General features: G+C 53.6%; 1 protein-coding gene across 2 annotated transcripts in view; it reads left to right on the forward strand.

Moving 5' to 3' along the window:
- Positions 1-14,628, forward strand: part of RREB1 (ras responsive element binding protein 1) — a 121,620-nt gene that overhangs the window by 77,276 nt on the left and 29,716 nt on the right. For both annotated transcript variants that reach the window (XM_070457002.1, XM_070457003.1), the window contains exons 7-8: positions 10,102-10,246; positions 10,787-10,923. In XM_070457002.1, the coding sequence (XP_070313103.1) occupies positions 10,102-10,246; positions 10,787-10,923 (282 nt within the window). The remainder of the gene's footprint in view (positions 1-10,101; positions 10,247-10,786; positions 10,924-14,628) is intronic.

Here is a 14,628-nt window from a genome sequence, read left to right on the forward strand (position 1 = left end):
GCAGACTATAATGGCCTCGGAACATAGGAAATTAATTTCTCCTTTGCGCCTCACCTTACACGCTGTAGACAGTGTCTGCGAGTCCTTGTCATGTTAGGGACACACAGGAGAGAGGCCCTGGCAGGAGCAAGCTTTCCTGACTTCTCCTTTGTTCAGAGGAGGGCACAGAAAGAGCAGGGGTGTGTCCTCATCTCAGCCTTGTGTTCAGAAGGTGAAGGTGAGGCGGGGACACCCTGCAGTGTCATCTGGTTGCCTTGCTCTCCTCCTGCTGTGGACATCGCTGCATCCATCCCCCAGCACAGGAGACGGGCCCCGGGGATGCCCCCACATCATGGGCAGTCTTCAGGAACAGAGGCTTATGTGTTCCTATTATGCTGGAGGAAAACATTGGCCGCACAGAAATGTGACCTGCTCCATGACAGATGAGAGCGCAGAGGCTCTGAATTTAGCATGGCACTCTCAGCCATTTGGCCTTAGCCAGGCCCGGCCTCTGCCGCTGTGCTGGGGGTCGGCACAGGTGGCGGGCCCTGAAGGCAGGAGGAGTGGAGACGGGGCCGCGTGTCGGGAGGGTTGCTTCTGGACCCTCTGGGTCCAGCAAGAGGAAGCGCCCTGTGAAACGTAGCCATGGTGATGGTCAAGTACCTGCGGGCGCCTTCTCACTGGTCTTGTCCCTGTGCTTCTCAGGAGTGGAGGTGCACACGCAGAGCTTGGCCCGTCCCACCGAGAAACGAGTCTTAGTCACAGATGCACTGCTCCCTGGTCCCTGTGAGGAAGAGGGAGGTATCAGGAGGATATCACTTTAGGATAAGAGTCTGGGGGTCACCCCACCCAGGACTACGTGAGCATTTTGTTTCCTTGAGGATATTCCTATTAAAAAGCAGGGGGAAAATGCCAACACAGTTCTTATCTGTAACTGAGTGGCCCCTTCCCTAGAAGGAAAGATGGATGAGCAGAAAATGCCTTTCGAGGGTGCTCAGAGGTCTTTCCGCTTTCAGGTGCACTTGGGAGATGATATACTTGGCAGCCCTCTGAAGACGGAGGGATTTGTGTGAATTGAGATTTTAACCTCGTCTATACTCGGCACAACTGTGTGAACTGTGTTGGACACGTGACCCTCAGCTCTGGTGGCTGTACTGTGAATATTTGGTCGTTTCATGATAGTACTTGGTTACAAGGCGGTTTCAGTATGTTCAGTACTCTCTACTGGAATAGGCATATTTCGAATACAGTTTATTTTTTTGTTTGTTTAAAAAGCGTTTTCTATTATGAAAGTGGAAAACTTTTTTCTCCTTAACCAGGAAAAAAAAGTCATTGAAGTGTAATACCCCATTTCCTGATCATTCCACTTAATATGCTTTTACCTCTCTTGGAAGTCTGCATTATTAAGAAGCCCAGAACTTCCCCCTGAGAGTGAACATTTGTAAGTTCGTTTATCACAGCAGAATGTCTTAAGTTACCACTTTCCCCCAATAGCTTTCACCAAATCTTTCACCAAATGGTTTATTGTTTGATTGTATTTAAACGTTTTTAGCCTTTCTTTACATCTCGTTGGCTGGAATTGAAATTTGTACGCTTTTATTTCAACTTCAGTCGTTGTTGAAATGAAGGCGGCCTCTCTCTGGGCCCCCGAGAGCTCTTCCTTCCTCTCTGGCTGCAGCTGGTAGAGGATGCTCCTCAGAACAGGGCCGAGGGCTCCGTCCCCTCGTCTGTAACGTGGGTGGCGCTTTGCTAGGAGTTGTTGTTACTAGGATTAAATGCTATAACACATACCCACGCCTCTGGTTCACATAAAATATTCAACAGATTGTAATTTGCTTCCTTTCTCTTCTCCCTGAGGAAAGTTTAACCCACTAGTCCCTCCTCTGTGACGGTGAGCATGAGTATTTACAAAACCAAGAGAACAGACCCTGTGCCCTTTGACCTTGAGGATTTCAGGCTGCGTCCTAAGAATGTGACAGTGTGAGAGCAGGATTTTGTGTTCCTCTATCTTCTCTGAATTGTGCACACCCTCATCATTATTTGAAGACTTCCAGTTTGTTGTTCTTTTTTTGAATTGCTTATTCTGTGGTGTTTTTATGTGGATTTGCACTTGTTGGATGATAGTCTGTAGTCATTTTCAGAATTCTTACTTTACATTTGAGAAGTCTGCACATGGTAGAAAGCTACCACTCTTCTCTGAGAAAAAGAACAGGTGGCAGGAATTTGTCATAGGACTTTATTCCTCATGTAAGACACTAAGTATAAGGAAATAGCTGAGCTACCCCTTCAGCCCCTCCAGCAGAGCTTATTTTATTTTTGAAAGGATATTTGAACATGTCTCTCAGTTTGATTCTGCGTATGCTTCTGCAGGACCAGTTTCAGTCCACCCAATACTGGAGAGCCTGTTCATAGGACCACCCCAGCGTGGGCGGGGGTGAGCACCGGCCAGGCGTTTTCCTTGTATCTTCACTGTTCCTCCCGCTTATGATCTGCTTCCTCATTGAACTGTCTCTTACCATTTGGCCGACTGGATGTGGAGGTTTACAGCTTAGCTGGTCTTCTGTTTTGGCAGAGGTGGTGTTTGTCTCTTAGTTTGTGTTGGAGACTAAGCAGACGCAAAAGAAGTGTTGGGTGCAGGTAGTATGGTGTTTTTGGCCTATGTTGTCTAAATGTTTCAAAAGCTTGGTTGTACCAGGTAAAAGTGGTGAATGGCACCAAAGTCTGGAGCGTCCTTGCTTGCCCACGCTTGAGCGGCCTGGCCGCTGTGCCCCGTGGAAGTCAGGTCACGGGTGGCCAGGCCCTGGAACAGGATGCAGCGTGGGGAGCCGGCCTCTGCTCCCCTCTCTCACACACGCCCCCCTCACCTGACCGCCAGGAACTTTGAGCCAATCCCGAGTCTGTGTCCCGTTCAGTGTGATAACGTGAAAGCAGCAAAGCGAAGAGGACAGAGGAAGAGAGGGAGCCAGCGTTGGATCACAAACTTAAACCTGCAGGGTGCTGGCTGTAGGCCACTCGGCACGTCCTGCTTTATACCTCGCATTTTTCCACCTTTGTTTAAATATTCAACTTGTCCAACCTGTTTGGGCTGAACAAGCTGGTACTAGCAAACATCGAAACTGTCAACGTTTTTTCTGATTTGTTAAGGAAGGTGATTTGTTAAGGAAGCAGCAAATTTTACACCACCACCCCCAGAAAAAAGAAGAGTGAATGAGCAACACAAAAATCTTAGCACGTGTGTTTCCCACACAAGATCCCACTCGTGGGGTATGTGTGCATGCGTACCTTCCTCCTCTGTGGCCTTTCTCCTGCTTCCTGCAGGGCTCCGAGTTGATGGCGAGCTCGTTGGCCTTCAGCGGGGAGAGAGTGTGTTTCCTTAAACCAGACATGCGGTTGCATAATGGGTCACTGGGACGCACCAACTGCTCTCTAGCCTCACTCTCGGCTTATATAACCCAGTGCCCTTGGGAGGCCTGCCCATTTTGCAGGCGGGAAGACTGAGGTCTGCAACGGCTCAGGGTTCAGCCGAGGGCACAGGCACACCTGGACCCTCCTTCCCCCACAGCACATCCTGTGGTCCTGTGTGTCGCCCCCGGCGAGCCTTCATTTTGCGGAGATTTGGGGCTGTAAGCCATGCTTAGAGGCAGGACTGTGTGGTCTAGTTGGTGTTCCCAGGTGAGGCTCATCTGCGGACCCCAGTCATTTTCTCTGTCTCTCGCTGGCCCCCAGGTTGTGCCGGATGGTGTCCCCGCGGTGGTGGTGACCTCCTGCACCCACAGCAGCCTTCCCCCTGCAGCATGGCAGGCTGTCTCAAATGGCCCAGCCCAGGCACTTCTTGTTCCTATTTTTAAAAGGCTGGGGAGCAGCCCAGAGCCCCTGGGCACCCCTTTACTCCCCAGAGAGGCATCTCTTCCTCCTCCTCTATGAAAAAGGATGAGAACAGCTGGGTTCTGCCATCCAGGTAGAAGGGGAAGGTGAGCTCCCCTTGGGGCTGAAGTGAGGAAAGATCTGGGTGCCATGTGTGCCTTCATTCCGCCGTGAAGTGTTGCTTCTTAGCTCTTTGCCACGGAAGGGCCTTCTCTGGGGGGGGATCGGCAGCAGATGCTGCCCTCAGAGGGGATGGCTCCCAGCTGAAGGCCTCTCTTGGCCAAGACCCCAGATCCAGGCCCTGCTGGGCCACAGCTGGCCCTGGGCGTACGGGGAGGCTGAAGACATGGAGGCATTCAGCCTGGGGGTGAAAAGAGTCCACGCACCAGGCGGCTGCCCTGAATTCGCCAGGGGCTGTTGGAGAGGAGAGCGGTCACTCGGATTCTCTGCGTTAACACAGGATGGACCAGGAGAGCAGTCAGCTCTCGAAGCCTCTGGGGTCTTCCCTTTGTTCTTTTCAGAATCCATAGTTTTACATGGAAATAGGTACTGGGTGTCTTCATGAGTATTCTAAACAAGGGAGCCAAATAACTCACGGAGAGTATTACAGTAAGTGAAAGATTACTTTAGCAAAACAAGGGCAGGCACGGGGGGAACATACAGGAGGGTTCAAGGAACTTGGATTCAAAGGCAGGGCTGTAAGGAGCAGGTCTAGAATAGGGGTTTTACGAGCTGGTATTTACTGACGGGGCCGACCGCCAAGCTCCCGGCGCTGGATTTGAAAGTCAGGAGGGGAGGACTTAAGAATAGCAGTACGGGCTCTGTCATCTGAATAGACGGCTGGAGGCTTATCCTGAGATCCTGTTCTGAAGGCAGCGGCTTCCAGTGTCAGCGAAGAACACGGCCTGCGGAAGGGGGGCAGGAGTGGAGATGCTCCTCAGGCGTCATGACCCCGCCCCAGCTCATCAGTGCAAAAGTGTCTGTCCCAGGGCCTCCCATGAGACTGAGACGGAGCAGGATCCCAGAGACGGGAGCGGCGCCCGGAGCGGGGCTGGGGAGAGGGCAGAGGCAGGTGCGAGTTTACGAGGTCCATGGCCCTGGGCTCCAGCTGTGCCTGCCCTGAGCCGAGATCCCCTAACTTCCCACGTGGCTGAGTTGTCCTGGCACAGCAGCACCAGAGGACCAGGCTGTGGTCGGCACAAGGAGAGCAAGCGGGCCCCTGGTGTCAGGATGCGTTTCCCTCGAGTGTCGGGGACCAGGAGGAAGCCTGTGGTCGCAGCCTCCACGGCCGCGTGGCGCATGGCAGAGGCCTGGCCCGCTGGGGGTGTGCAGTGTCCGACCATTTCACCTGGAGTGCCCTGCTGCCAGCTCCCCACAGAGGATGCCGCCATGGGCCTGCAGACTGCGGGGGCACGTCTCTGGGGCCTGCACCTCATGCTCGGCTGCCTTCTAGACCCTTCCGAAGACTCTGTCCTTTCAGCCTGCAAGGCGGCCCACACCTCCTTCCCCACACCCTGCCGCAGCTGGCGGGCCTGCTTCTGGGTGAGTGTGACCTAGCCTGACAACACCCGCTCACCAGAAGGTGCCTGTGGGCCCGCGTCCGCCTGTCTTCACTCCCAGCCCGGGCGTTGCCCAGGGCCTGATTGACTTATACTCGGCTCAGCACCCTGGAACTCCTCCTCCAACTTCTGATGGGAAAACACACAAATCCTTCTGGAGATTTAACTTTTCTTCAGCCCAGAAAGTAGGCTGTAGGGCTGCAGTGCCTCTTAATCTCATCCGTTCCCTCTCTGGTTATCACAAGGCTTTGTTGTAAAAGCACAGCCATCCCGGGGTAGGGATGGGGAGTCATCTGTAATGAGGCTGTAAAAACCTGTGCGAACCTGTTGACTGCAATCTGGCGGGGCCCCGAGCGGTGCTGGGTGCTGGTTTAGTGTATGGTTTGCGTCCTATTGACTGAAAAGGGTGACCTTCCTCATGATGCCATTCTCTCAGAGGGTCAAGTCTTTCAGACCCCCAGATCAGTGAAACCTGTGCAGAAATTCAGGCTGAGAAGCGAGCTAAGCCTGGTGGTGTCTAGATCCTGCCTAAGCTTTGACCTTCACTCGTAAACCAGATGCAGGCAGGCTTGGAGGAGGCTTGCGACCTGCCGTGGGCACACCTTTCACAAGGTGCTCCTTTAAACTTGCTGCAGGTTTTTCAAGGACTCTTACCCCGAGATAAGAAGGTTTCATTTCCCAGTTCTGTGGGGTGTTTGTCTCCTGGGTGGACCTGTGCAGGGTTGCTGGTACACTGAAGAATGAGCCTGGGAGAGGTTTAACGCTTAACGTCCAAGAAGTGCCAGCCTCCCGCTCTAAGAGCAGCGCCAAGGGGTGAAGAACGTGACTGGGGTCCAGTGACTGTTATGCGTGAGCAGGCGTGGGGAGTGCTGGGGTGAAAGTGCTCAGGACCAGGGCAGGGACCCACAGGGGAGGCCCCAGAAGTAGGCAGGTCCAAGAGCAGACCTCCAGAGGCGTTGACGAGGGGGAGCGCGGGCCTGAATCCGTGCTTTAGAAGCTCACCTGGCCCAGTACGGAGGAGTGACAAGAGGGACAGCAGGGCTGTCAGCATCAAGACCAGTCAGTCAGGAGTCCTGTGGCTGGTAGCATTTGTTGCATTTCCATCTGAGTTAGTCTTTTCGCACAGGTTTTTGAACTTTTTTCCAGTTATTAGCTTCCAAGACAAGTTTCCGGGAGTGGAATTATTGGAATAAAGGGCATGTGGATTAAAACTCGGATCCCTGTCACTCAGCTGCTTTGCGGAAAAGTTGCTACCAGTGTTCAGCCCCATCCATAGCACGTGAGAGCCAGCTTTCTACACCATAGCAGCCTTCATGCTCTGTAGCTTCCTGTTCCACAGAAACCGTCGACCTTTCTCATTCCGATGAGCGAAGAGCTAGCTGTTCACTGCCCAGGTGTGGGATGGAGCACACGGGGCTCGACGGCAGTTTGATGGGAGGACTCGCAGGGATCTGAGCGGGAGCCGAGGGGGTCACGTCACTGTTACACCCACGCCTGGAACCCCAGCTCAGCCTGCACAACCTCAGGACATGTTGTCCCAGCCCTGTGTGTGCCCCACACTCAGACCACATCCAGACGCGTGTTTACTTCTGATCCGTCACTTCATGAAGGGTGTTCACAAACGGGAGAGGATTCCAAGATGAGCACGACCAGTTCTACCTGCAGACTGGAGGGCAGAACTGGGAGGCGCTGGCTGCAGGAGCCTGAGCTATTCGGTTTCAGGTAGAGGAACTTTGGAGAGACGCAGACCTCGCCTTGAACTATCTGAGGGGCTGCCCTGCAGCAGAGAAGGTAGACTGTCGATGGTTTTAAAACTTGGCCTCGTTGAAATGGAGAGTCCTTGTTGCTGGCAGTATTCAGTCAGAACTGAGTGGCGGCGCAGGGCTGAGAGACTTCTGTGCCACATGGCCGGTTGGACAGCATCTCACACCACTTCCAGTCCTGAGGCTTGTGTGATTTGCTGGTTCGTAGGATACATGGAAATTAGATGAATTAGCCCTTTAAATGAAACCTGGAGGAACAACAGAGGCAGGTCTTCTAAAGGAGAGAAACGGGGTCGTCTCCTCCTTGCCCACCCTCCTCTGTTCCAGTCTCCCCCTCTTCCTCTGCTGCCTGAAAACCACTTCTGTCCTAAATCCCAGGAGCTAGATAATAAAGCATCAATCTCATGACCGTTGGTGTCACATGGAAGAAATGGGGCAGCTTGAAATGAGCTCGTGAACTGCTTGCAGTCGTCAGCTCTGATTCCCAGTGTTCTCACGGTGATCGTGGCCTCGTGTTAATCGCACTAGTCACCTATCGGCTATAGAAAGGGTATTCATTTTTGAAGTTAAATTTTGAGTGATCTCTTGAAATGATGGGTATGGTACTTATTTACATCCCTTAGTATTATCACACTTCCTCAATTCTTAGATGCCTTAAAAAAAATTTTTCTTTTACACTTCTGAGATTGGAATGTGCCATATGATAAATGTTGAAAGAAACTTGCTAGCCATTTTTTTTTCTCCAAACACTGATACTAAGTGATGGTCTCCGTAACTCTCAGCACCTTGAAATAGAGGGGGTGCTTAGAACAAAGCTGTTTGTCTCCCATTAACTCTCTCATGGCTTTAAGGGGCCAAGGAGAATAATAAAGTGTCATAACCTGATAACCTGAGCAAAGAATTGTGTGGACGTGGGCATGACGGTTGTCTGTGGTTCTTTTCCATTTTCTCCCACTAGATCTTTCTGACCCACCACACTGAGTCCCCCTAAGAAAGCAGAGGGTTGGCCTGAGCTGCCTTCCCTGAACCCACTCCTCAAAGGTGAGGCCACATCTCACCTGTTGGTGGATGACTGGGCTGGTGCTCTTTGGACAGGGGTTAGTGTGGTCAGGGGCTGGCCCAGGGACTCATCCACCCTCAAGAATATGTCTGCAGGGTCAGAACCAGGGAAGCCCTAGCTCTCACCTCCACACACTCACAGGAGGAGGACTTGGGCATCCCTGGAGGCAGAGGTGAAGAATCTAGCCTTCTGGTTGAATCATTGGCCTGACAGCATGAACTGTTGCTCCTCATGGTTCATGAGCTTCTCAGCCCTTTCCTCCCAAGCCTGTCTCCGGTAAAGAAAGTGCAGCAAAGAGTGAGCATGAGCTGAACAGAACTTCTTTTTAGAAGTGTGACAGGATCATTTATGAAAACCTTGCTGTTTTTTCCCATTCTGAGAACGTCTCCAGTACGATAATTCCATCAGAGAGTTATTTATAAAGCACCGTGGCTACATTCCCACATCTGGCATAGTTTAACCCTTTTCAGAGATGGTGATGCCAGTGACAACTGTCATTAGGAAAAGTCAACCTCTCATGTCACAGATCGAGGAAATTGAGACTGACTATCTTTTTGTAACGGCATTCTTTCTTTCCTATAGCTCTTGGGACCTGGTTCCTAGAATGTTTGTTTTAGAACTTGATAACGTAAGGTCACTTAGGTCAGGTCACCCATAACACTCTCTCTTTGGAACAGGCATGTGCATACTAATGTAATCCTTCCTTGTATGTATATTCCTGGTCCTGTAGATGTCAGGGTTGGAACAGGTAACTTAACCATTGTCCCAGCCACTCTCATGATCTGTGAGTTCACATAAGACCTGGGCGAGCAAGGGCAGGCTTTCAGGTCGGAAGCACTTCAGACATGTGCTCGGTCAGCACTTCTCACATTTGACCCCAGCATGCTTCCAAAGGCAGAAGAGAGGGCGCATTCTCCTGTTAGACAGTGGGTGGGCTCCGGGGCCACCGAGGGAACTGGTGGTAGTACCTGGGACTCCTTTTGCCTATAGAATTATGTGTCCCAAAATAGTACAGCTTGTCTGGATAAGTGGAGCAGATCATCAGACGGTTTGTTTTCCTCTCTTTGGTGCCAGCGAAGTTCATGAACATCTTCCAACAGAGAGCAAGGCGCTGAGCCACTTTTTTGGCCAGCTCTTCATTGTGAGAGCTTTAAGAGGGGTTCAAGGAGATTATAAGGTTTTTAAAACCAAGTAACTATATAAATTACACCCCTGTATCTTTTTTTTTTTTTTTTTTTTTTTATTTATTTTTTATTTTTTTTTATTTGTTGGAGGCTAATTATTTACAACATTGCAGTGGTTTTTGTCATACATTGAAATGAATTAGCCATGGATTTACATGTATTCCCCATCCCGGTCCCCCCTCCCACCTCCCTCTCCACCCCATCCCTCTGGGTCTTCCCAGTGCACCAGGCCTGAGCACTTGTCCCATGCATCCAACCTGGGCTGGTGATCTGTTTCACCCTAGATATACATGTTTTGATGCTGTTCTCTTGAAACATCCCACCCTCGCCTTCTCCCACAGAGTCCACAAGTCTGTTCTATACATCTGAGTCTCTTTTTTCTTTTTTTTTGCATATAAGGTTATCGTTACCATCTTTCTAGATTCCATATATATGTGTTAGTATACTGTAATGGTCTTTATCTTTCTGGCTTACTTCGCTCTGTATAATGGGTTCCAGTTTCACCCATCTCATTAGAACTGATTCAAATGAATTCTTTTTGATGGCTGAGTAATATTCCATTACACCCCTGTATCTTAACTAAGGGAAACTTTTTTAAGTACCAGTGCCCAAATAGAAGACATTTTAAATAAACCAACCCAGTTTTCTTTCCTAGATCACATTGTCTGTGTGTATGTGTGTGTTCCTTGCAGACACATGAAGATCCATGAGAAGGACCCCAACAGCTCTCCAGCCGCAGCGCCCCCGTCCCCACTGAAGCGCAGGCGGCTGTCCTCCAAGAGGAAACTGAGTCACGATGCAGAGTCAGAGAAGGAAGACCCGGCGCCCGCCAAAAAGGTCCTCCCCGCCCCACCCCGCACAAATGTGCGTGCAGCCCCGGGGCTCCGGGCCGAAATTGCCCCAAGCCTTCAGTTCCTCAGTCTGGGGACTTGACAGACCCCCCACTCCCAGGCTGTTAAGCTGTGTTTCCTCGCGTTGTTCCATAAGGTACCCGGAGAAAGCGCGCCCGTCTGTTCTGGCTTTGTGGAGTCCCCGGCCAAGCCACTGATGATGCAGAGAGCTTGTTCTGTTGTTCCGGGCTGTTTTCGTCTCTCCAGCTAGAACAGGGGCTTCCCCAGTGCTGGGGCCTCTCCTGTCATCCCTGCTTTATTCCCAGCGCCTGGCAGATACTAGGCACTCCATGGGCATCAGCCGAATGAAGGGGCTGAGCAGGAAGGGGCGGGTGGGGGGCGTGTTTGGTCACCTGGTCAGAAGTGTCCCTGAGGCCTGCGAGGGAGACGATGTCCTCCTCTCAGGCTCTGGGTTTACCGTCCGCCTCTCTGAAACAGAGCACGCAGGAGGCCCCCTCGTGACTCCATGTTTCTCCTTTCCCCTCAGATGGTGGAGGACGGGCAGTTGGGGGACGCGGAGAGGAAGGCTGAGGAAGTATTTCACTGCCCACTGTGTTTCAAGGAGTTCGTGTGCAAGTACGGGCTGGAGACTCACATGGAGACGCACTCGGATAACCCGCTGAGGTAGGAGCGGGGCGGCGTGGAGACGTGCTCAGATACTGGCTGAGGTAGGAGCGGGCCAGGCAGGCCGTGCTGTGTGTGGGGTATGATGCACCTCACTCCTGTCCCTCCAGCCTGTGGCTGAGCCCGTCACAGACTGGGGGCACCGACAAGGCCAGGAGGGCAGCGGCGGCCGCAGAGGCCTCCCCAGGACCCCGAGCTTCCTGCGCTTCGAGCAGGGCCCCGGCCCCCCCACCCCCCCGGTCCCTGCACATGGCATCCGCCTGGCGCCGGACCCTGGGCAGCAGACAGGCTTTCTGCATGGAAGGTGTTGCGGCCCCAGTGCTTGTTAGGTGCACCCTCGTGGGTGGTAAGGGCAGGAGGGCAGGGCAGGTGCTCGTGGGCGTGTGAACTGGGCTGGTGGCACAGGAGCCCAGGAAAGCGTTTGGGGGCAAGGCTGAGTTCCGTCCTGCAGGACACAGCACCTGAATGGAGCCTGTTGCATCTGCAGTGACGGGGGTGGTTTTTCTGATCCTCAGTGATCCCAGGCAGGACGATCGGGTAGTGATGAAGCCTCTGGCAGAATTTGGGGCTGGGCTGGGGGCCTCAGCTCTCCTTCCCCTCCTTCATCCCTGTGTTGTCATCAGGCAGGGAGCCCAGCGATCCTGCTGGGCAGGCCCCTCTTCCGCCAGAAGGGCTACCCTGGGGAGCCCCAGGCCTTGTGAGACTTGAAAGTAGCACGTCCTGAGAGGCCCAGCTGAGGGTTCCCAGTGCAGAGGCCAGGGCGTACATGGCTGCAGCTTTGGGTTTCAGAAGGCAGCTTGGGAGTGCAGAAATGTGAACATCTGTTTGTCTGACTCACCGATCCATGGACCAGATTTCCTTCCTGGGGGCACGTGTTCGGTTGTGTCCAAGGAGTGAAAAGGTCCGAGGCAGCTAAAGACATTTGTGTTCGAGGGAAAAGCCTAATTACCCAGCAGCTTAAAGCCGTGTCAGATTCCATTATCCTTCATCACATTAGCTTGACATTTTTCCATTAGAGAGAAAAAAGAATTTATGGGGAGATTAAAGTCTGAGCAGTTGAAGTGCTAGAAAATGTCTCCAAGTGACTGCCCTGTCCAAGGGAATCGACGAGTGTGACACGTGGGCAAAGCTGGGCGGTCACGTCCCGCCGCTGCTCTCGCAGGCCTGGACCAGCGGCTTTGGAGCCGGAAAGGAGGGCTGGGCCAGCTTTCAGGCTGGATCCTCGGACTCTGAAACCTGCCTCTTCACAGGTGACGTTCTGTCTACCAAGAAGAGCCCTGAGCTCTTCCTTTCGTAGGCCCTGTCATTCCAGGAGAGTCAGGAGCTTGACTTCCTGGTTTCCTAAGCGCCCGCAGCGCCGCAGGTGTGGGCTGGCGGGGGTAGTGACTGCTGACAGTGTCCTCTGGAACCAAGACGCACGTGTGTGGAGCCCACGTTACCAGACTAGCCTCATGTGCTGCGTCGTGGGCAGAGGCAGGCATCACCTCGGCGACCCCAGCCCCTGCTGGTGCCCCTGACCCAGCTCCGCAGGGCGCCTGGTTCACTCACCATGTGTGTCTGCTCCTCCCCGGGTTTTCTTTCACTCCGGGCTTTATTCTGTGATGAGCTCCACCTCAGGAGCTACCCCGTTACTGTCTTCTAGGTGATTCTCTCCAACGGGAGACACCCTGGCTCTCGGGAGAGCTTTCTGGGCAGCTGGAGCCTCACCGCACAGTGGGTGGCCGTGATACAGGGAGATGAGGTGTCCCCCCGTCCGTGCTGGCTGGCCCAGGGCATGGGTGCTCCTGGAGCGGGGCCTCCCGGACGGCCACCTAATCCGGGGCCAGGCCGGGCCTGCTGCTCAGAAAGGATGGGGACGGGAACTGCCCCGGACACTGGTTCAGTGCTCCACGTGATTTGGGACATAGCTCACCCACTGGGACTCCACGGCTGTGACGTTAAACCTCCAGTCCCACCCGTTTCCCTCGCCCACTTGGTGCTGGCCCCATTTGTTTGGGGGGAGGAACCGCAGGAGGCCTGTGGCCGGCGGGCCCCCCCTACAGAACTGTGAGAAGAGGCTGCCCCGTGTCCACCATGGGCCCGCCAGCCGGCCCGGTCTAGTGGGTGGGGCTTGTGTCTGGAAACCAGAGGAGTTAATTACAGAACAGAGTTAATCTCCCTTCTTCCCTCTCTGCTCTGCCCTCCACGCAAGCGCCTGCTCTCAGGATGCCGTGGAGGCAGGCCTGAGCCATCAGGGCCCAGCCGGGCAGTGAACTGTGACAGTAGCTGGTGGGAGAGACTGCTTGTTAACCCAGAGCTAAAATAGGCACCCACTCCATTTGCAAACCCCAAAGGCAGCAGAACCACAGTGGGATGCTACCAGCTTAGACAGAAGTTTATAACTCGAAACAGCTGTTGGCTTTTCTCTCGCGCTCTCCTGCCCTTACCCCCCACCCCCAAAGCTGGCAAGGTGCCCATTGTTCCTTAATAAAAAGCACTAGAAATCCAAACTCATGTAAACACCAAAGCCGTTCTCCCACAGTCCCCTGTGTTTCACAGTAACGAAGTGGGCGCTGGAGCAGAAGGAGGACACGTAGCTGCTGTGGTCTCTGAGTGCTAGGTTCGCTTTTGCCCTGGTGTGACCAGCAGTGACTTGGCCCTGTGTCCAGCCCCCCAGACGAGGAGCAGAGGCTCCTGAAAGCTGGCCCCATGGACTGGAGGTGATAGACAGAGTGTTGAAGGAGCAGGTGGATGCAGCAGGGACATCCCTGTGCGAGGCTGTGCTGGTGTTGGATATCGGGCCTGGTTACAAGAATAGAACAGAGTAGCAGGCTGTCCGCCACCCCGAGGAGAGTCAGAGGGAGGGAAGTCTGGGTCAGCAGCGGCCAGCACGAGCACGAGGGGAGCCGCGAGGGCCACGTTCAGTTTTCTAGGAGCCATGTCCTAAAAAGGAAGAGGAAGTCGTGAAGTGGGTCACGCTTTGCTGATGTATCAATATGTCCAAAATACAGCGTCATACAAAAGCTGTCAGTGATGTGTATTACATTCTCGCTTTCATACAGTCTTCGCCAGTACAGGGGGCATGATTGCAGCCCATCTCGTTGGAACACACACTTTCCAAGCCCCCTGCGCAGTCTACACGCAGGCGCGGGCCTGGGACAGGCCCACCTGCAGCTGGGAGAGCTATTTTTTAATTCCGTTAAAATGTATCCAGCAAATGAAAGAGTGCTTGTTGTGTGCCAGGCCCTCGACCAGACTTAAGAGGAGAGTAGCTACCGTAGAGACAGTGAAAGGGGTTGTGACAGTGCAGCAGGTCATGTGTGGGCGGACGGGGCGGCCGCCCGGGGTGGGCCCCCGCAGTGCGTGTGAGTGTGGATGCTGGTCGTGAGGAAGACGTGACGTCATGCCCTTGGATTCAGGGTTGGAAGGTGGGGCCCCGAGGGGGCTCTGCAGGCGCGCAGCTGCACCAGGGGAGGCGTGGCTGTGGAAGGCGGGGGCGGGGCTGCAGGGGTGGGCGGGGCCAGGACCTGCTGCTGCTGGGCTCTCAGGTGTCCCTGGAGTGGCCGCCACCCTTCACTGCGCCTCTTCTCCCCACACACTCCGTCACCTGCACGGGGACCCTGAGACCGATTCACATGGCGCTGGTCCCACACTTGCTAAATGTCATCCTAAATATAGGAAAAGGGTATCACAGAATACTCTTCAGCATCTCGTATTCAAGATCCC

This window comes from Odocoileus virginianus, chromosome 27 (assembly GCF_023699985.2).
Source record: "Odocoileus virginianus isolate 20LAN1187 ecotype Illinois chromosome 27, Ovbor_1.2, whole genome shotgun sequence".
Taxonomy (NCBI): Eukaryota; Metazoa; Chordata; class Mammalia; order Artiodactyla; family Cervidae; genus Odocoileus; species Odocoileus virginianus.